The sequence below is a fragment of the Equus quagga genome, chromosome 7, assembly GCF_021613505.1.
Source record: "Equus quagga isolate Etosha38 chromosome 7, UCLA_HA_Equagga_1.0, whole genome shotgun sequence".
In the NCBI taxonomy this organism is placed as follows: Eukaryota; Metazoa; Chordata; class Mammalia; order Perissodactyla; family Equidae; genus Equus; species Equus quagga.
Window position 1 is genome coordinate 52,143,192 of NC_060273.1, and position 22,323 is coordinate 52,165,514.

Genomic DNA, 22,323 nt, shown 5'->3' on the forward strand with positions numbered 1-22,323 from the left:
AGACCCAGGACGCGCACGGCCCGCCCGTGGGGCACCTAGATGCCCTGAGCCAGCGAGGGGGCGGCCCCCGCGCCTCTGGGAGGCCTCCCTGGCAGGAGAGGGCCGACAGCCGGTGTGGGTGGCGGGGGACGAGGCGGGGGGAGGGCGGGTGCTCCGCGTTTTAAGAAGTTCGAGGTCACTGTGCCTCCCACCCCCTAGGTGGGTTTGACCTGACGGCCTAAGTGCCGGCTCAGGCGGGGCCTCTTCGCTCCCCGACTCTGCCTGGTGCTGGTCTGCGACCTCTGGGCCCCGAGTGCCCTTCCCACGTCCCCGCGTCCCGCGGGCACCCAGACTGCGGGCGGCCGGCTCGCACTGACCTGCGCCGCGCGTCCTCCGCGGGGCCCCGGGCCGGGGTTCGAGCTGAGGCGAGTACCGACGAGGCCGGGAGGGGCGGGCGCGCCCCGTACATCGCGGCGCCGCCTCCACCGCCGGAGGGGTGGGCGCAGGGCCGGGGGTCGCCGAGCATTATTGGAACGAAAACGAAATGAAAGCGGCGTTAAGTGAAATAGCTAACTTTTTTATTAAATAAAACGACTTAAATAAAAGGAACGGAAAAGGAGAGGAGTGGACCCAGCCTAAACGCAGGGTGCCCCAACCCCCGGCGCTTCCCCCAACCACCTGGTGGGCCGCCCCTCCTCCAGCGGCCCCTGCGGGGGAAGCAGGTGGCCGATTTCTAAAGAAAAAAAGCCAAAACTTTTATTATTTACACGTTTGGGCAAAAGTACAAAGTATAATACAGGCGCCCGGCCCGGGGGTGCGGGCGAGGGGCGGAGAAACGTAAGGCGCTTTCTTTGTCAGGCCCGGGCCTGGGGCGGGACTGGGCGCGGGGCGGGGGCTTGGATTGTGCGGCCGCGCGGAGCCCGGGCCCAGCCCCCCTCCGCGGCCGGCGGGGATGCGGCCGCGCCCCGGGCCTACCCGAGCTTGGCGGCCCCTTCCCCTCTCGGCCTCGGTTCCCCCCAGCCCGGCTGGGGGTCCGGGGCGCCCCGCCGGGTGGGGGCGGCGATCCTTGGCGACGGTGCGGGCTGGTGGCTCACACCAGAGAGGTGACGGCGGGGACCTTGGAGCTATCCTCCTCCCAGGGCTGCAGATTCTGCAGAGCAAAGAGCGACGAGTTGTGCAGACAGAGCGGGTCGGGCTGGATGGAGTCGTTGAGGCTCTTTTGGAAGGCGTCGTGCTGCAGCTGCAGCATGAGCCGGCTCGCCTGCTGCCGCTCCGCCTCCCGCTCCTCCGCCGTCTGCCGCCTGCACCGGAGGAGGGAGAGGGACAGCACCGTCAGGCACCCGGCACCGCGGGGTCGCCAGCGGGGCCCCAGCCCTCCAGGGAGCCGAGGCCAGCCGGGAGCCTCGGGGCGTGGAGCCCGTCTGCCTCCCGGCCCGCGCTGTGCGCCCGAGGCCCGCGCGTCCGGGGAGTGGGTTGGGATCGTTTGCTTATGTTGTGCGCCAGGCGGTCGCCAGGAGGGGACTCAGCCCCCCGCCCACCTGCACGCCCGGGTTTTGTGGCTTCGCCAACAACAAAGATTTATTTCTTTTGCGGGCTAACAAGGGCAAGGCGTATGAGTAACTGACTCGGGACTGCGGGCAGCCGTGTCGCTGGGGTCTGCGGGTGGGCAGGCTGGCTCTGCACTACCCGCGCGGCGTCCCAGGGCCCGGTCAGCCCGATCCAGTTCTCTCAGGCCCTGTCTCGAACCCCTCTCCCAGGACGAGATCGCTTCGCTGTGCACGGGTTGGATCAAAACAGGGATCGGATAAAAAAAGGGGCTGGAATAGGGATGGGCAGCTAGAAGGAGAACCCCAGCCCGCGCGGATTGCCGGAAATCCGAGAGGGCAAGCGGGAGGGGTAAGGAGAGCGCGAGATGCCCGGGGCGTGGGACGGGGGAAGTGAGAGGCAACTGAGCGAGCGCAGGAGACGGACCAAAACACGGAGAGAGTTGCAGAGGCGCACGAGAGCGACGCAGAGATGGGAATGGAGGAGAAGCCGAGGCTCGGGAGAGTGGGGGGAGAAACACAGGCCAGCAGGGAGGAGAAAAGGGAGGTAAAATCGGGGAAGCAGGGGGGCGGCGCAGCCCCGGGAGCACTGGTAGGGGGTAGCACAGGACGAGGAGAGCGCGAGGCAGCGGCGCGGGGCGGGTGCAGGGCGGGTGCTAGGAGGGCCGGGCCTTTCTCACCGCCACTTGGTCCTCCGGTTTTGGAACCAGGTCTTGACCTGCGCGTCCGTCATTTTGAGGGACTTGGCGAGCGCCGCCCTCTCGGCCGAGGCCAGGTACTTCTGGCGGTGGAAGCGCTTTTCCAGCTCGCAGATCTGCACCCGAGAAAAGGACGTGCGCGGCTTCTTACGCTTGGGCGGCGTCCGGTTCTGGTAGGGGTGGCCGATGCGCCGGGTCACGGTGAAGGGCGTGAGCGCCGCCGCCGCTGCGGAGACACACGAGGCCCCTTGAAGCCCAGCCCGGCTCACTGCCGTTCAGGCCCCATGCGGACCCCGTGCCGCCCGATGGGGCTCAGATTGCGCCGCTATTTCGTTGGTCCCGCGCGTCCCAGCGGCACCAAGCCGGTTGGGAGATGCCCCCCTCTTCCCCTGGCTTCCCCCGGGCACAGGCTTATTTCCCCGAAACTCGCTCGCTGATTTTCCTCCCCCCTGCGGTTGCCCGGGGACCTGGGCGCTGAGGCCTCTGCCGCCTTTGGGCCTCTGGAATCGTTTCCCGGAGTGCAGCACAGAGGACGCGGCGCCTCTGGCCCCGGGAGGGCCGAGGCCCGGCGCCTGTTCGCCCGCCCTGCTCACCTGTGAAACGATCTTTCACGAAGCGGCGGCTGCTCTCCATCCAGGGGAAATTGAGGCCGCCCAGGCTGGAGACCGTGGGCACGGAGGGCATGGCGGGCAGCGCGCTAGGCAAAGGCGGCGGCACGGCCCCGGGCAGCGGCCTGTGCGCTGGCACCCGGATCACGCCAGCGGGCGCCAGGCTTAGGTTGACACTGTAAGATCCCGCGTCCTCGAAGGGCGCGCCGAGGCCGGCAAAGGAGGCGGGTAAAGTTGGGTATGTGGCGCCCGGACGGCCCCCGGGGGGCCCTCCCAGGTAGCTGGCGCCGTCGGGGCCCCGCGGGGCTGGTGCACTGTCCTGGTCCGGGCTGTTGAGGATCTGGTCGATGCCGAAGCTGATGGGTTCGTGCGGGTGCGGGGTCTGCGCGCTGGCGGGCGCCTCCATCCTGGGCGGGCGGAAGGGCTGGGCTGGGCTGGGCGGGGAGGCGGCTGGGTCCCCGTTACGGCGCAGCCATGGAGCGCCCGGCGCCTCTCGTCGCACTGAAACTTTGCCAAGAGTGCGCGGGCCCGACAGGCTCTGTGTCATCTTTCTTGAACCGAACCTGGAGTTTCCGCTGCTAATTCCTCTCCCGCCGCAGCCATTGGCTGCGATCAACAAGCCTCTCTCCTCCCATTGGCTCCCGGCTTTCAATAAAGGCCTAATTCATGGAAATAGGAGCTTAGGGACTGTTCCAAGGTGACATCATTTTAACAAACGAACAATAGGTCAAATTTATTAGCCAGGATAATGGGCGGCGGATATTAGCGCCCGAACCGCAGCCTCCCAAACCCGAAATCTAACGAAGCTGCAATTAGCAGACGCTCCCCGCTCCTCCGGGCCGGGCCCGCTTTCCGGCCGCCGCGCGGCGCGGGCAGGGCGTTCTGCTGGTGAAATTGTCCTTTGCTGAGGGGGTTTTCGTTTTCTTCCAAATATTTTCATCTGAGCAAAACCCAAACCATATGAATCCTTCCAATTACGATGGAGCTGCAACCCCGGAGCGACCCTGCGGAATCCGCGGAAGCGCCTTGGAGACTCCACCGCCGCGGGAGCAACGAAAGGGGCGCACCACGGGGCGCAAGCTCCGCGCTCCCTGCGCGCGGGGCGAGGGCAGCCCCGTGGCGTGCGCCGCGCCCGCGAGGACACCGACCCGCGTGGGGAGAATTCGCTACCGCCCGGGCTTCGGCCCCGGCGTCGCGGCCACTTTGGAGACGCTCCCTTGCTCCCTCCAGGCGGACGAGGCGTGACTCGCAGGTGCCCACGCGTGCCAGGCCTGGCCGGGCTAGGGACCTGGGGTCGCCCCGTGGCGAGGAGGGATCCTGCCCCTCGAAGTTCGTTGCAGGATAGACGGAAGTGTGGTCGCGCGTAGAGACCCGCCCGCGGCGCGGCAGGTGTGGGGACCTGGAGTTCCCGAGGGGCAAGGGCGGGGCGGCTCATACTTAGAGCAAATAGCGGGATTTCCTTAGGTAATGGGAGCAGCGAGCCCCTCCCGCTGCAGTCCAGCCAGGGCGCTGGGACCACTCCCTGCTCTGCTCGCACCCTCGGGGGCTGTCCAGGCTGGCCGAGCGAGGGGCACCGTGGACAGGACCGCACGCGGGGCGGTCACCCCCCGCGCCAGCCTCAGTCATCTCCCCTGGGGGAAACGTACAGAATCGTTTTCTACACGCTAATTCTAAACTCGTTGGGTGAGAACTGACTCCTGCACCCCTGGCCAGGCCTCTCCCTCGCGCTCGCTGTCTTGCAGACGTGGTGAGAGCTTGGCTGTGCGGTTGGCCAGAAATGTGTTCAAATTTGGGTCAGTCACTTTCTAGCTGAGTGACCTTGAGCCAGGGACTCCGTATCTTTAGGCTTTGCTTTTCTTATGTGTAAAATGGGCAATGCGTGCGCTGCGGGATTGTCCGTCGTGAGTCGTGCATAATGTACTGAGGGCGCAGGGTTTGGGGCCTGGCGCATGGTAGGCGTTGAGCGGCTGCGGCTGCGGCTGCCCTCCCACCCCACTCCCAAGGGTGATGGTTGAGATATTATTCTGACGATTCTTGTTTATTTGTTTGCAGTTTTATTGTGGAGGCTCAATGTCTTGGAGAGAAAGATGTATTTGTCTGCCCCGGGGGTCCTCTCAGAGGACCCGGAAGGGCAAGAGGCCGCAGGATGGGGATTCTTCCTAATAATCTGTTCCCAACAACCGAGAGGCCTCAGAATTTGCAGTCTTAAGGCCTAGGTCCCTGAGTTAGGTCACCGGCCCCGTGTGACCTTGGGCAAGTTGCTGGCCCTTCGGGGGAACCTCAGTGTTGAGTGGGGAGGATGAGTCCACAGGGCAGCGAAGGGTGAGGAGCGCAGGGTGCCCGGGGCGTGGGCAGGCCCTGCTCGGCTCCCTCCAGGGGACAAGAACCTTTAGACGGAGTAGACGCCATTGCTCTGGTGCTGGGCGCTCCCGCTTCTATTTCAGGCTCTGCCATGGGTGCTCCGGGGGTGTTGGATCCTTCATTGGCCCTCCTGGAGCCTCGTTTTGTTTTCCTTATTTGTAAAACAGAAAAGGTAATAGCTACCCCCAGGATGGCTGTGAGAAGTAAATGAGGTAAGGTCTGTGGAAGCGCCTGTGAGAAACGCTGGCAGTTACGTAATACAACTTTAAGGACAACAGAAGAGCTCCTGTGGGTTGAGAACGTGTGCTCGCCAGGCGCGGGGGTGGGCACTTGTTTGTTCTTCACAACCACCCTGCGATGAAGGGGCCCCATTTACCTGATGAGGGAACTGAGGCTCAGAGAGTTCACAGGACCCCCAGGCAGACGCCGGGGCTGGCGCCGCCTCTCCACCAGCTCCAGTTTCCCTCTGGGTTCCAGGCCTGTTCTTGCTGCTTCCTGGCTCTGTTAAATTGGAATCACAAGACCCACCCCACACAAGTATGTGGGTACAGAGTTAGGGGAAGTTGTGGGTGGTGTGGCCAACATTGCTCCCAGGGCATGGTGAGCGGCCCCGTGTTTAAGGATTGGATTCCTACCTTTGCTTACCAGCTGCGGGCTCAGGGAATTATTTGTCCTCCTTGTCTAGTAAAGCACCAGTACAAGGCCACGAGATTAAATGAGCTGGTTCAGGGGAGAGCCGTCAGCACAGCGCCTGGCATGGATGAGGGCTTGCCTCACCCACCGGCCCGGCCGCCTGAGATCCCTGTTCCTTAGTCATGCAGCAGTGGCGCTTTGGGCCACTGATCACAAACCCCATTTTCTGTCCGATCCAGGCAGTCCGATCCAGGCAGTCCGATCCAGGCAGAACAGCGCTGTCAGGCAGCTCAGGAAGGGGAGTAAATGGAGTAGGTAGTAGTCCCTGGAATAGTGAGTGCTTCTCAAACTGTGTTCCCGGACCAGCATCACCTGGGAATTTGTCAGGAACGCAGACTCTCGGAGCCTAGCCCAGACCGAATCAGAAACTCTGGGGTGGGGCTCAGCAATGTGTTTAACAAGCCCCCCCAGGTGGTTCTGATGCACGCTCAAATTTGCAAGCCAGTCCCCAGAACATTGTCCATTTCATCCAGGTTTTCAAATTCATTGTTATAACATTGTGGGAAGATTCTCTCATAACTGGAAACTTTCATGTGAATCTGAGCTAACATCTGCTCTTCATGCTCAGCGTTACTCAGTTGTGCCTTCTCTTGATCATGTCTGCCAAAGGTTTGTTTATTTTATTGGTCTTAAAGAAAATACTTTTATTTCATTATCCTCTTATTTATGTCATCTCTTTCAGGAATGCTTTTATTTTTATCAATTAATTTCTGCTTTGTTTATTGAGGTGAAAATTTATTTTTGTCAATCTTTGTTTTTTTGTGAATACATCTAAGGCCATAAATTTACCTCTGGGCACTTCTTTGACCAAATATGTTTTGATGTGTATTTGCTGTTCCTAAGATTATAATTTTTTCTGTCCCTTCTTACCTGCTGTCAGTTGAACAATGACAGGGAGAGACACACACAGAGAAAGAGAGGTTAGAAAATGAGATGTCTAAGAACTGGGGAGCTGGGCCCAGGACTCCTGAGCCCAGAAAGACTTCCAGTGAATCACCCACTCTTCCCCATGGAGAAGCTGGGAGGAGAGGTGGAGCTGGTGGAAGCCATGCTGGGAGGGGGCTTCGGGATGACAGGCGGGATGTTGGAATTTCCAACGGTCCATGTGCAGGAGGCCCACGTTCGTTTAGGCTCACCCTGCCTCAGACTTCCTGTGTGAATTAGGACTCAATTCCCCTGTTTGTAAAATAGGGCAGAGATTTAATCAGGGTTTTTAAACATACTTGAGTCAGCAACCTAGTGTGAAAGATTGACACTATTATAGACTGTTTCCACGGACAGAGGCAAACACGGAACTTGGCGCATACACCACATCACAGGTTGCTCCCCTGCCTACCCTCCATTCTTGCTTCACACACCCTGGTTAGGGGTCTCTGGGGGCCCTTCCAGTTCTCATGATGGAAGGCTCTACAGACATCTGCCTGAATTTATTCACCTATTCATTTACTTATTTAACAAATATTTACTAAGCACCTACTCGAATTTTCTGGACCATGTCTTAACTTTGGGCCTCATTTTCCCTATCTGACAGTGGGAGTAATGCAGTTGAGCTCTTCATCACTGCCTCCCGCACTGGGGAGGGCTAGGGAAGAACCTTCCTGAGGAGGTCTGCAAGGGCCCAAGGCTCTGCCAGCCAGAGGAAGGCAAAGGCCGCCGGGTGCTGCATGCTGCTTGGGAGCCCCACCACAGCTCATAAGACTTAAAGGGCAGCTGGCTTCGGGGAGTGAAGCCCCTTGCCCAGGGGCATGCATTTGGCAAGGGCTGGAGTTGGGATCTGAACCCAGGACTGTCTTGATTACAAAGCCCATGTTTTTCTCTTTACCTCATCCCCCCATTTCTGCTCTGGGAGCAGGTAGTAAGGATTCGAAGTCACAGGACGGAGTGGGAAGAGGAATTAGTGGAGGGTCTGGGTGGAGGAGCCCAGGAGTGGGGGTGAGGGCTGGCCATGGTGGGGCTCACTTCTGTCTCCTCCTCACCGCATCCCAGGCCTGGGAGTTCTTCCAGGGCAGAACGGGTGTTGGCGGCATTCGTGTCCCTACCTTGGGGCCAGGTCCAGGGCCTGACCCACTGGCGGATCATCATCAAGAGTTTGTGGTATTAAACTGAACAGTATACAGCAAGGTCAGCCGAGGGGAGAAGGAAGGGGGTCAAAAGCACATCCAGGAATTTGCGTGTTCTCAGTTCACCATTCACATCCCCTGGCTCTTCCCATGGCTGGTGCCTTTGCGTCCTTTACGACCCAGGTCAGCATGGCCTGTCTGCCCATCCTCCAAAGCAGCCCCCTCCCCCGGCACTCTCTATCCCTGTTCATTTTCCTCATTGCATTTGTTGCCTTCAGAACCAATCTAATTTATTATCCTGCTCACCAGCTAGCTCTCTAAGGACAGAGACTTTGTCTCATTCACTGTTTTATCTGTGGTGTAGGTGAATGAATGAATGAATGAACGATTTCCAGGATCCTTGTGCTGAGTCAGACCCAGGCCGTGGCCTTGAGGAGGGTGGAGCCTGGCAGGGAGGCTGGCAGCAGCAGGAGGAAGGTGGCACAGGGCTGGGGGTTAGACGGGACGGAGTGAGACAGGAAGCGGGAGCGGAGGAGAGCTTCCTTTCCCCGTGGGTGGGGGCGGTGGAGGATGCAGAGGGCTGGGCAGGAGGGGCTGTGTGCAGTGTGGCAGGGATTGGTCAGTGCACGAAGGCTCCTGGGGAGCAAGGGCAGGCCCTGAGGGCAAGCACACACGCAGGTGGGGAGTGGGGGTTTCTCAGATGCCTCCAGATCTGAGCTCATGCCCTGGCTCTTTCCTTCTGCCCATCAGCCATTTTTCCCATTTTGTGTTCTACAACTTTCCTCTCTTCCTGACAGATTTCTCTACTAAATTTGACTACGTTTCAACACTTTTGTTGGGCAAATTACATTAAGATGGATGTTGCAGGTACCCTTTATAGTTTATTTATCGTGATACTGTTGGTATCTCACGCTTATAAATAACTTATGTTATAGCTTTTGTTTGTGGAAATGTAACTTACATATTTTATTACGCTTTCTGTAAACCTCAAAAAGAATCTTGTCAAGGAAGCGCTCTTATCAGCAATCCAAACTATGGGACGTAAAAACCGACACTAACATTATTTTTTAATATGCCAAGGAGGCAGGTTACTCTTGCTGTAGTTTGAAAGGTTTGCTGTCATCATAAACTTGCACCTCAATAAAACATTAAAAAGTCTCAAGCATGATTTTATAAAGTTGAGGGAGGAGGATGAATCGGTGGCAGAACCCATAGATCCCCCACACAGGGGCTCAGGGCCGGGCCGGGCCTTTGGGAGGGCCTGGCTCCATCTGGGGGTCCCACAGGGTTCCGTACCCACCTCCTCCCCCACTATCCCCAAAGCCGAGCTGTGAAGGACCGAGCGTAACGGATTACAGTGGAAAAGAGACATGAGTTTTGGAGTCAGGCTGACCAGATTTTGAATCCTGGCCTGTCCACTTTTTAGCTGTGTGGCCTTGGGTCAGTCTTTTAGTCTGTTTTCATATCTCTAAAATGGAGACAATAATACTTACTTGACATTCTTATTGGGAAGCATTAAGTTGAACCGATAGCAATTTGCATTGCTTAGTGGGTGCTCAGTAAAGGATAGTGGTTCTAATTATTTAATGTTCGTCTTGCAACTTTTCTTCCTTTCTCCTTGAGCCTGCTCCAGTCTTCAGGCGCTCTTCTCTCTCCTCACTCTTAGGGGCTGAGTCCTCTCAAATGCTCCCTCCCCGACACTGCAGGCCAGGCAGCCATCTAGGAAGGTTCCCATGTGCAGATCTCTCACTTTCCCCAGTTTCTCTCACCAAACCTCGCCTGTTCTTTGTTCTCATGCTCAGCTCTCTGGGCTAGTTAACTAATTTAGTCACTGATCTCAGCCAATGGCTACAGGCCAGGCCAGTTTTGCATGTTGGAAGGGGCCTCCAGTACCATAACCCAAAGGCACTTCTAGGTTGGCAGGGCCAATAGAAGGGAGTCTGGGGGCCAAGATGGCCTTTCTGGACTGCTCAGATCACTACACGGCACAGGGACCTTGTGCTCCCACATCCCCCAGCCTAGAGAAGCCTGATTGGAAAGCACAGAAAAACAGAATCATGTAGAACACAAGCAGGATCCAGCTCTCTCAGGTCAGGTTCTTAAGTCAGTGTAGCAGGCAAAAATTGAGCAAAGTCAAAACACCTTCAAACTGTTTCTTGCTTGAGTATCAGCTGAGCAGGTGGCTTAACTTAGTGCCCTACGCTGCATCAGAAGGATGAGGTGTGCCAGCAGTGGCCGGCACTGCCCATCTCACCCTCACTCCAGGCCATAAGCTTGTTAAGCGGCAGGCCCCGTGAAACTGCGCGACTATTTATTTTTTCTTGTTGCTGGATGTAAGTTGGATACACTGTGATCTGATTAGAATATATAATAGATCCAGCTAGTTCTCTTTTGTGTAGGCTCCATAAGTTTGGGTGTGCCCTTGAATGCTTGTTTTATCCTTGGGATAGGATGTCCCTCCAGAGAACTCCCCCATGGGCCTCCAGGTTTTCCCCAGGGGTTCCCACTATCCCTTACCAAGGTAGACTCTGGCAGGCTCGGCAGGGGGAAGAGTTCCAAATCAGGCTCCCATGGGCTGGAGGATGAGTATGCAGTATAATGTGCTCCTGAAACATTCTCACTTCCCCAGCTTCCCCACTCCCTTTTGTTCCCTCAGAGGGCACGGAATGGAACTTAGCCCTCCAACAGAAATCAGCATTCCTTTCCAGGTTTCAAGGGAGAGAGCTGCAGCCAAACTCAGCCTCTCTAGCGAGGGCAAGATAAGAGGGTCGTGGCAGCAGTTCTGAAAATGGCTCCTGACGACCCCTGCTTCCTGGGACCCAGGGCCCTCTGGAGTCTCTCCCCTTGGGTGTGGGCTGGTCCTTGTGGTTTACTTCTAATGAGCGGAACACAGCAGAAGGGATGGGATGCCTCTTCTGAGACGAGGCTGTAAGAGGCCGTGACTTCCAGATGGCTGCACTCTGGCTCTTCTCTTTTGCTTGCTCTGATGAAGCAAGATGCCATGTCGTGAGCTGCCTGATGAAGAGGCCCATGTGGCAAGGAACGGAGGCTCTCAGTCCACCAACCCATGAGGAAGTGCCTCCAGCTAACCAGCACGAGTGATCCTAGAAAGCAGATCCTTGCCCGGTTGAGCCTTGTGATGATCTCAGCCCCAGCCAACAGCCTGACTGCAACCTGGGAGACCCTGAAGCAGAGGACCCTGCTACGGATTCCTGACCCACAGGACTGTGAGATCACCAGTGTTGTTCTAAGCCACTACTTTTTGGGGCAATTTGGTATGTAGCAATAGAGTTTTGGAAAACAAATGGAAATGGATGTAAATATTAACTGGTTTCAACTCACCATTCTCATATATAGGTCTTCCTTGGGAGAGACCAGGAATTCCTTTGAGGTGAGAGAGATCTGGGTTCAAATCCTGCCTGTGTGACCTGTGTAAGCTATGTACCTACCACCTTTGAGCCTTAGTTTCCTCTTCTGAAAAGTGGGAATGATGCTGTCTACCTTCATAGGGCTGTCGTGAGGACTAAGAGAGAAAACACATGTAAAGGGCATGACAGATGCTCAAAAAATGTTTGCTGAGTCTGTTTTCCAGCCTGTGTGTGCTGCCTCACAGTGTGCTCTGTAAATCCAGCACCACGAGCAGGTGTGACAAGTTCTCCTCTGAGAGCAGCTCGCCAAGGCCAAGGCTGACAAGCCTTCCCCAGTGGGTGTGAAACCACGGGGCAGCCTCTGGCAGTGCGGCAAAGACAGGCAGGTGCGCACTGTCATTTTCTCGTGAGCGTCGTAATGCAAGTGACCTGGTGCGTTCAGGTCCCAGGCTTTTATAGGAATACCATTTTATGGTATTTTCTTTCTCTTCTTTTAAAGATTGGCACCTGAGCTAACATTTGTTGCCAATCTTTTTTCTTCTTCCTCTTCTCCTCCCCAAAGCCCCCCAATAACTAGTTGTATATTCTAGTTGTGAGTGCCTCTGGTTCTGCTATGTGGGACGGCACCTCAGAGTGGCCTGACGAGTGGTGCCATGTCCATGCCCAGGATTTGAACCGGCGAAACCCTGGGCCGCCAAAGTGGAGCGTGTGAACTTAACCACTCAGCCATGAGGCCAGCCTCGAGGTCCCAGGCTTTTGTAGAGGAAACAGTGCCCAAATGGGAGAGGCCTCTAGGAAGCATTTCTGTGGGGCAAATGCACAGTAATAAGCTCCTGAGAAACACAAATTCTCAAGTCCGACTTCTCCAAACAGTTATGTTTTATAACGTTCAGAATTTGCCTGCTCAAGGAAAATAGATTTCTCACTGCTAATGAAATATAGTGTAAGGCTAAGGCTTACTTATCCATTAAATGCCAGAAGCAACCTGATCTATAACACATTTTTCTCTGATTTCCTAGGTTTGCACATGGAAGACAAATATTTTGAGATAAAATTGGGTAATTTTGCTTTTATGTAACAAGCTTGTTGCAAAACTCAGCTATCAAGAAAGGTTTCAAGAACCAGTAGTCTGAGAAACAAGGTTATAACAGGAGTCTGTGGATTTACTTCTTCAACAGTAAGGCCAACCTTGCATATCTTATCAGAGACAAAGGGCACAATATTTCTTACAAGCCTGAACCATGAAGACAGAGCAATGAGATAGAAAAGCCATCTGACAGTGGCAATCTCAAATGAATAGCCTCGTTACAGCCTATCAGCAACAGTAAAGGCCTCCTTCATGTCCTGGGTTTGGTTAAGTTGCTATCCCTGCCCCTAATAAGAGTTCTTTTGGAGCAATGGAAATTAAGACGTTCCTCATCCTCTGAAAATCTGAACTTTGGCACCGAGAAATATTTTGGGTAGCCCAAGAAGGCAGAGCTGCTTCAAATATATATTTTAATTAGACTCCTTCAGCTTCTCTTAAAAATTAAATGGAGGCAGAAGGACCGGGTGCTCACACCACCCAGAACTTCTTGCTGGGGCTACTGACTCCTTCTGAAGAAATCTCTCTGCAGGCAGTATGCACAGCTTAATTCTTCTAGACTGAACCACTGCAGATTTATGCCAGTGAAGAGCAAACGTTGTTTGTAAGTCATTTAATTGTGTTACTGTCTCTCAACTTTATCAGATGCTGCTGAGGCAGACAAGGCTGTGTGCAGTCCTGTGAGATGCTTCGGAGAGCTCCCAGGCTCATTGGAAATGCCCACAGCTCAGAGTCCCCAATGCTGCTTCTTCCAGACTCATGACAAACTACTAATTTAATGGTTTCAAATGGTATTTGTCTCAATCCAGGATCCATGTTGAAGGCTGCGTCTCCAACAAATTCACAACTGTGATTGCAGAATCATTAACTAGCACACACTTAGGTGCACACCTAGTTTATTACGTTCTTTGGTTGAATATTGTTCCTACACTCTTTCAGAACATTATAAGAACAAAGATAATCATATTTTATAGAAAGACTGAAAACACATCTTTTGTTTTTTCAGAGCAAAGACTGAATTTACATTGTTTGTGCACTATTATAAATTCTTATAATTAGGCTAGACTTATAAAAAGGTAGGGCTTTTGCTGTTGTTTGTTTCTCTGTTTTGAAAAACAGATTCCCCTGGGCTAGCCAACATCACTGTGTTGGGACCTAGACCTACAAGAGTCTCCTGATAAAGGCTGCTCGGCACATGATCAGAGAAGTCGGGTCAGCTCATCATGTCCAGACTGCATGGTTCGGTGCTGCCATCACTGCGCAAGGCCTCTGCGACATCTCTTCTGAAGACAGATAGGTTCTGGGTGAACCTGTGGAAAGAGGAAGAAAGGGCAAGGGCAGTGGCAAGGCCGAGGATATATGAACCTCTAGATGCTAAAGCCACTGTGGAGTTCAGGACCTTGGAGAGGGCCCTCTATCCTGGCTGAGCTCCTTCCTCCCACTTTCACTGCCACCAGCACCTCTTCTCTCCTTCCCCTTCCGGAAAACAAGGGTTACCAAAAAATACACTCTGAACATTTTGAGGGATGCATTTTGTGGTTATACTATTTAAAAATATTTTTAAAAGTCAAATTACACATAGATGGTAAGGAATATAAAGAAAAGAACTGAGGCTTATGTGCCAGGCACTGGGTTGAGTATACATATAAATTCATTTAATCATCATAAATCTTCCCCAAAGTAGGTATTAGTATCCTCATTTTGCAGATGGGGAAATTAAACTTAGTGGTTAAAAAAGAAGGGGCACTGGGTTAGTTAGCATCCAAATCCTGGCTCCACCACATCTTAGTTGGGTGATCTTGGACGAGTACTTAGCCTCTTGTCTTGGTGCCCAATATGAGCAGCTACCTTACAAGACTGTGGGAAGTGAGAATTTATTAAGTCAAGTGAAACCTTGCCTGCAAGTGCTCAGCATCATGCCTGGTACATGGAAAACACTCAGTCCTTGCTGGCTAGTACTGTCTTTAAGGCAGCAGGCTGTCTGTCTGACACTCCCAGAGCCGCTCGGCTCCACTAGGGAGGTGGTACTCAAATTCCTGCGCCTCAGGAGTTGCAGTTCCCCCTAAGGCATCTCAGACTTCCTCATTCATTAAGTCTCATCTCCTGCTGGCTTTGCAGGTTCCCCTTTCTGCCTGACAGAGGATCTTGGCATGGAACAAGCAGTCAAGGGAACATGTCCTGAGTCCATCCAACTTGGCCTTGTATTACCAAAGCCCATGCTGGTGACTCCATGAAACACTGTGGCTACTGGGATGACTGATGATGTGCATTCAAATGGTACAGCATTTGAGTGCTACCACTTTTCAATAAAAGGATGGTGCAGCAGGTAGTTTTTTCCCCTGAAAATAGTTTCTTTCTCCATTATTCATTATTGTCTGTCTCCTCCACTAGAAACTCCATGAGGGCAAAAACCTTCAACAATTAGTTCATCAGTGGTATCCACAACGCCTGGGCAGATTCTCAATAAAATTTTGTCAACTAAATGAATGAATGAATTCAGGCATAGCTGATCAGTTTGGGCTCCTCTCATTTAGATCTCATTGGCAACTTACCTGTCTCTGTTTTTGTAAAACCAGCCACTCTTAAAGGTCAGGCAGAGGAAGGAACTAATATTTACTCTGGGCCATATGGTACATGCTTTACTACATTCTGTCATTGAAACATCACAACCAATTATCATCATTTCCATTTTACTGGTGAGAAAAGAGGATCAGAGAAGTTGACTGCCTTACTCACTGCCACACAGCCTATAAAGGGCAGAGATAAAATTTAAATTGGAGTCCATCTGACTTCAAAGCCTATGCTTATTCAAATGCCAGCAAGCCTTTCCATGTCCTTAGTAGCAGAACTGAACTTTCTCTTTGGTGAGGAAGACTGGCTCTGAGCTAACATCTGTGCCAATCTTCCTCTATTTTATATGTGGTACGCCTCCACAGCATGGCTTGATGAGTGGTGTGTAGGTCTGTGCCTAGGATCTGAACCTGCAAACCCAGGCCACTGAAGTGGAGCATGCCAACTTAGCCACTACACCACTGGGCCGGCCCCAGAGCCTTCCTTCTTTTGACCTTTTCAATTAGTTATTTTTCATACCTCTCCTGTTGGATTATAAAGTGCTTAAGGGCAAAGGCTGCATTTTATTCATCTCTGCATCCTTGTATAGTACCTAGCATGATGCTTTTAAGAAAGCAAATACCCAGTCATATTTATTGGATGGAATTAAACCGAGTCTAGGTTTTCAAGGTGTAATAGAAAAGCCACATCAATCTGTGAGCTGTGTTAAGCATAATCCAGTTATTTTCCACAAACCTGGAATGTCTACCTCCCCTAGAGATGCTGGGTCTACGGAGCATTGCTTACCTGTCTCTGTTCTTGACGGACAGGTTCTGCTCCACCCCTTCCATCAGGTTCCTGAAGCACTGGGCAAGGAGCTCCTGCCTGGGGAGAGGCTGGCTGTTTATCAGACTTGCTCTCAGTTCACTGAAATACTATTGGGAGAGAGAACAAGGGTCAGAGCTCTGACTCCAAAACTGGGCCTGAAGAAGGCTGTGGGGCAGGGGCCAGACCAGCTCCCATCTGCTTAGGGCTCCTGACTCTCAGAGGAGCTTTTTTTTTTTTTCAGGTCCACTATGAAGTTTAAGCCTTTTGAGAAAATTAAAGCAAGAGAGACACGCCTAGGTATAAATTGCATTATCCCTTCTCAAAAAAGTCTCTTGCTATAATTGTTCTCTTGTCACTGAACAATTTAGGCTGATGGAGCCCTCACCTCTGTGGGGGACCGAGCACATGAGGGTCTTCCTGACTCTCATCCCCGCTAGTCACAGAAAGGCTGAAGGAGGAAGGGCCTCTCAGGCTGAGGGGAAGAACTTAACTAAAAAATGTCCAGGGAGCTCTTCGGGTGACTGAAGGCAAGGCCCAGGGCCCCTCAGGCTTCCCCCATCTTCCATGGGTTTGGTGAGTCACTCCTCAAACGACTCCAGGCTTTGTTCCAAGTCCCTGTCCTCCTGGGTCAGGTGGGTCTGCTCTGCTGAGTTGGGGTACTGGAGGGGCTTGTTTAGTTCTGGGAGAGATTTCTGGTACTAAGAAAAATACCTGTCACACCCGGTCACAGAGAACTGCACAGCCCCTTTTCCTCTGCTGTGGTCTGTGGGCTTTTATACAAACATAAGCTGTTTATGCTAAACACAGCTCCTAATCGTCGGAAACAGCCTAATTTCAGCACAAAGACAACATTTTGCCAGTTATGTGTTTATTCTTCCAAGCCCAAACAGCTTGACATTTAATTTCTATCATACATTAAAACAGCTCACATCAAAAACACACATAATTAATATGCAGTCAGACTAATACTTAAATACTATGTATCAGAGGCATTATACTTAAACCACAGTGTCTTCCTGAACAAGATTGGGAATGCACAAAACTACTTATTTTTCCCTTTTATAATGATGCAGTGACTCACACCAAATAGAAAATTATTAGTTTTTCATCCCAAACCATGAAATATTGCTTCCATCAGTAAAGTATAATATTGTGATGTCATAAGCTTTTTCTAAACACTGAATTTGCCCTTATTCCCTCTCAATCATTTTAAAAGAACTGCTCTCTTTTATAGAGCTTGGATTTAAATCACAATCACACCGAGGGAAGATGAATGACAGTGCGACTGAATGTGGCTAAAATTGGATACTTCAGCACAGGTGAATGATGAGACAGCTCTTCTCTGTTTGATATATTTTCTTCTTCTATTAGTTTCCTTCCAAGGCTGGGATTTCAGTTTGAATTTTAATGTATGCGGCTGCCTCTAATCTCACTGTCTTTTTCCCCAGTACTATCTTATTGTATAGACAATTCATTCTCCCGAGCAGTAATGCACTGTTCCTACTGACTGCTGGGCAGACAGGAGTGGGTTCAAGAGGAAGCTGCAGAGCCTGGGAGGCGGCCCAGAGTGGCAAGTGCACTTAAGGACTGGAGACTTGTGCCCCCGGATGAAGGGCGCTGGCTCTGTGTTTGGCCCTGAGGGCTGTCACTACCAGCTGGGGCAGTGGGGATCCCAGATAGAAAAGGAGGCCAAGGAAGGAGCAAGAAAGGTTGTTGCTTAGAACCCCCCTGGAAGAGGGGGAGAGGAGAGAGGGTGAACTTGAAGCGCTGCTGAGCAAAACACCTGTCCAGTGCAAGGGGGCTCTGTGTTCCAGAAGAGCTAGTCCTGAGGCGTCTGCTTAACTGAAGATCTGAGGCCTTTGGGAAAGGGCCCTCTGAGGGAATATGGCCTCGCCCCAGGGTGCACAAGGTTCCACTCAAGCTCAGTTGGTTCCTCTGTCCTTTGTCGTCACAGCTTGGGCTGGTGTATGGCTTCTCCGCCCTCCCAGTGACCGCCTCCTGTGGATCTTCCTGCAATCACACTCACCTTCTCATTGAGCAGGATGAGCCCCAGGAGAGGCCTTGATACTGACCACTGGTTCCGACAGTCTTCAAAGACAATGGTGTTCATGAGGACAGACATCATCTGGAAGACAGAGTCACAGGAAGACACTGATGCCTTGGCTCAGAGACCCCCCCAATCCTAGGTCTTTTAGGTGCTCACCTTCTAGAAGCCCCCACATCTTGCCAACAGCCGTGAAGGCTCTTCCTGAACAAACAGCTTTGACTTTGGAAACCTATAATGCTGCTTGTAAGAACTCTTGGAAAAGGCTCTCAGCTTCCTGGGGAAGAGTTTCCACCACCAGAAGCCTTGGTGAGAACCTTCTGGGTGGCACAAGTCAGAGGTCACAGTGCCAAGAGGATGAGTCCTGCCTCTCAGCCCTGATATGCTTTCCTCAATGCTAGGTCACCAGGCAAAAGCCCAGCTCACCCTCCCTTCTGCCTCTCATTTCACCAAAGACATCAAGTTATGGAGGGGAAACATCTCTCCAGGAGCCCTCTCAGAGGGAGGAATGGGACACATTCCGTGTAACCTGGGAATGTCATGTTCCTGCTGGCTCAGGCTGTTAAAGGCTTCTCATTCGTTCTTCATTCACCAATTCACTCACTTCTTACTCACTTCACTCTTAGATATTCACTCATCCATTCTACTAAAATTCAAAGTCTACAAGACACCTAGAGAAGGTAAGAGAACACAAGCATCTACCACAACCTCTGTCCTTGAGGAGCTAGAAGCTTCCTAAGGCAGACCACCCACCAGAGAGATAACAGGAAATAGGGCTGGGCAAAGTGCTGTGGGCATGCAGTGGAGGGAAGGATGCCTCTGCATCCTTGAGAAGTCCGGGAAGACTCTACCAAGAAGGTAAGGTTTAAGGAATTCATCATAAATATGTTCTAAGCAGAGAAAGCAGCAAAAAAGGAGGTTGGGAATGAACACAGTAGGTTCTGCAATGGTAGGGAACTCAGTGTGGCAGGAGAGAAGAGAGTAGGGCAAGAAGCAAGACCCCAGTGCCAGGCTGGAAGGCCATGCTGCAGAATCTGAACTTCATCCTGATGGCAGTGGGAGCCAGTGATGGGCCTGCAGCAAGAAGAGGCATGCTCAGACTTGCACTTGAGGAAGACCCTCTGGGGACATGTAGAACGAGCGCTGTATGGTGACATTAACGAAGGGCGGCCAGAGGCGAGGCTGCCGCAATGGCCAGGGAGCCACGGTGAAGCTTCCACAGTCTACGTGGGGCTAATGACACAGTTTCTGCTTTTGGACTCTACCTCCCACCTCTAGCCCTTCTGTGTCCACAGCTTCGAAGCTCCTTTCCCCCAAGGAGGGCTGGGGAAATGGCGATTATGTGGCAAAGGTTACCACACACACCATCCCTGACTGGGCTTGACATTTGGTTTTGTCCTCTGGCATTTTTGCAATCCAATTTTTGAAATTCAGCTGTGATCTCAGGCAAGTTACTGAACCTCTCCCTCTGTGTCTCAGTTTCATTAGTTATAAAAAGGGAAATAATAATCCAGCACAAGGAAGCTCTGAGAATCAAATGAGATGGTGGATATAAAAAGTGCTACAAAGAGTAAAAACTGCTATAAACATTTAAGGTATATAATAACAGTAATGAGCTTCTTTGTAGCTCTAAACATCTGCCATCCTGTACATCATCATCGTAACAGGCTGGTTGCAAATGAAATCTGCCGATTCCATATTTACTGTATGTCCAGTATCTCTGGGGAGAGGCTAAGGCTTAAGCCTGGCATGTTGAACATCATTTGCGGATCACATGTTGCCATGTACAATCTAACAAGCCACCCAAAGTCATGGAGCCACAAATTAAATTGACAAGCAAAACTAACAGATCCATGGAGACAGTCTAAAATATTATGAGCTTCACAATCTGAAGGCAGAATGGATATTTTAATGGAAAAGATTAAAGTTACAGGCACCAAACTCCTCTAGTAACTGACAAAGCATCCTGAAGTGATGTGCCAATTACTTTATACGGTTCTCCCGTGGATTCATTTGTCTGAATGCATGTATTTATGTCTGTAATAAGTAAGGGGATGTTTGAATAAAATACTTTTGTAAAAATAAAGTTGGCTAAAATGGATGATTTCTTTTTCTTTTTTACTCTTTCGTAAAAGTGAAAATTAGTGAGCAAATCTGCTCAAATGGTATTGATGGGGCAGCTCATTTTTGGAGTTCTTTTTTCTAATAATCCTAAAGTGTATGGGGGAAACAGCTCAACCAATGTGGCAAATTCCTTTGGAGAAGGGCCCCCCCTCCAGAAGAAGAGCGGGTGAAATGCTTAATCCCGTTCCAGGTAGTGTGACAGCTCTGGTGGTAGGCTCTCTGTGGTTACTGACAGGAACAAGTGAAGACTAAAAGGAGAGAGCCCTTGGCAACTCTGCGCCAAGTCACGCTGCGTGAGGGGGCCTCCACTCCCCCAAATTCTGCTCACTTCACATACTGTTACAGAGATGACCGGAATGGTCATTTCAAATTTGTCCAACCCAGGCTACATTTTCCGGGGCCTATGGCCAAAAACATTATCCACTGTATTATCCTAAGCAATGATTCTGCCAAACCGGGGAAGGGGCCACTTGGGAAGGGGAGTCACTTGGCTCGGTCTGCTTAGGAAACCACACTCCACACAGCCTCAGGCGCTTCTTCCTTCTCCTTTCTCCTTCCCACAGGCTTCCATATAAGTTTGTAGGAAATTTCTCTCAATGAAGTGAAGCCAACATGGTGTGGCAGGGACAGGCTTTGGAGCCAATCAGAACTGCAGCCGAATTTGGCCCTGCCACTTACCTAACTTGGGTCATTGGCCAGTCATTTCACTTCTCTGAGCCTTTATTTCCTTACATATAAAGTGGGGGATTATAACACCTGCTCTGCAGGGCTGCCATGAGGACTGACTTCTATCATAGGCACTCAATGATGACTAGTGTTCCTTTCTCTGACTATGGTTACCCTCCCTGGCCTGACTCAATGGAATCTCATGGGTCAAGGAAGCACCCATTTCATGTCCTGATTAGGTATAGATAAATACGATTATATCTCCTGACAACTATCTAACTTCATTGAGAGTTGCAGTAAAAAAAAAACACCAAAAAACCAAAGATAGGAAATAGTCCAAAAAAGCACCCCTATTTGGTCTGGCACTTACATTCGTATGGATTTTGAATGATAGCGTTTCTGTTGTTCTAAAAACTTGTAATCTTCCAAATAAAATACAAAGCTACTCTACAAATATCTGACCTGGAAAAGTAAACACAGCGGTGTTGTGTTATCTGGATCTCTGTCCACTCCTCCCCTCCTCTCCTATGCTTCCACCTTAAAATGGGATGTAAAAGCACAAGCACAAAGCCAAGCAGACTCTCCTACTCAACATGCTGGCTCACACTTTCCCTACGTGCTCTCACTTCAGATGCTTCTTGTTCTATCTCCTGATGACACAGAATAAGCAAACGCGTGGTTTCTGTTGGCGGCTTTACTGCTAGATGGAGAGAATGTCCTCTTTCTAAGGAAGCTGGAGGCTCAGTGGGTCTAGAAGCTAGGTAGAGCTGATGGCTGCAGAGATGTGGCTTGAGTGAGTCTAGGATGATGACTAGTGGGGTCGGGTAGGGAGACTAGTCTGCAAACTGCTGGAGTGCTAGGACCACAGGGACTTTCCTCTGTATCCCCAGTCCCTAGCATGGCATCTGGCACACATCAGAGGCTTAGGAAACGGCTACTGAATGAAAGGATGAATATATAAATGAATAAATGAATGAAGGGGAAAGGATGAGTGAAATATGAAGAACTAAAGTACAAAGAGTTAAAGAGCTGAAAGGAGACTGTACAGAAAACAGAAGTTCCGGCCTCAATCTAGGGCTAAAACCCGAAATGGGTAAATATCTAAATTAATACATTGTTCATTTCCAAGGATCTTGCTTTTGTGTGCAGAGCCTGAGAACTCTTCTAAGCCACTGTTGTCCCTCTGGCCAGCAGCTCCCAGGGAGAGCCAAGGCAGGGGCTTTCAGGTTACAAAGACCAAAAGCAGAGGTACCATCTTTTCTAATGAGAAGCTCTTCTACCTAAGAGTAAGCTGTGCTGGGTGAGTTTTCTCACTGCCCAACTATAATACCTATCATTTATGGAGGGCCTTCTGGGTGCTCAGCACTCTTTTAGGCACATGCATATACTGCTTCTAACCCTCAGCTAACCCTGAAGTAGATATTACCCCCATTTCATAGACTAAAGATGTGAGGTCCTGAGCGAGTGAGTAACTTGCTCAAGGAATCACAGCTATCAGCTACCAAGATGTGAAGTGGAACTAGGATGTGTGCATAGGTATAGCTCAGAGGCCATGCCTGTGCCATCATGCTGGCCTGCTGCCTGCTACCCTTAGGCAGTCCTTTGAGTGAGGACCAAGACCACCAGCAGTGGTGATCGAGACAGTGTGTTTGGCTCCCACTGTAGACTTAGGGAGGAGGGAGAGGAAAGGCTCATTTCTGGGCATGGCTCATTCTT

General features: G+C 51.6%; 2 protein-coding genes across 5 annotated transcripts in view; both read right to left on the minus strand.

The window, feature by feature from the left end:
- Window positions 1-1,069: 1,069 nt before the first annotated feature.
- Window positions 1,070-3,235, minus strand: TLX3 (T cell leukemia homeobox 3). Its single transcript, XM_046665626.1, has 3 exons — window positions 2,815-3,235; window positions 2,204-2,447; window positions 1,070-1,280 (listed from the first exon to the last, which is right to left on the minus strand). The coding sequence occupies exons 1-3, from the start codon at window positions 3,233-3,235 to the stop codon at window positions 1,070-1,072; spliced, it is 876 nt and encodes a 291-aa protein (XP_046521582.1).
- Window positions 3,236-13,223: 9,988 nt separating this feature from the next.
- RANBP17 (RAN binding protein 17) overlaps window positions 13,224-22,323 on the minus strand; it is a 334,844-nt gene continuing 325,744 nt past the window's right edge. For 2 of the 4 annotated variants that reach the window (XM_046668588.1, XM_046668586.1), the window contains 3 exons: window positions 17,800-17,898; window positions 15,753-15,880; window positions 13,224-13,705 (listed from right to left, as the gene is read on the minus strand). In XM_046668588.1, the coding sequence (XP_046524544.1) occupies window positions 13,609-13,705; window positions 15,753-15,880; window positions 17,800-17,898 (324 nt within the window). In that variant the 3' untranslated portion in view covers window positions 13,224-13,608. The remainder of the gene's footprint in view (window positions 13,706-15,752; window positions 15,881-17,799; window positions 17,899-22,323) is intronic. The other 2 variants (XM_046668587.1, XM_046668589.1) reach the window with 1 other exon arrangement.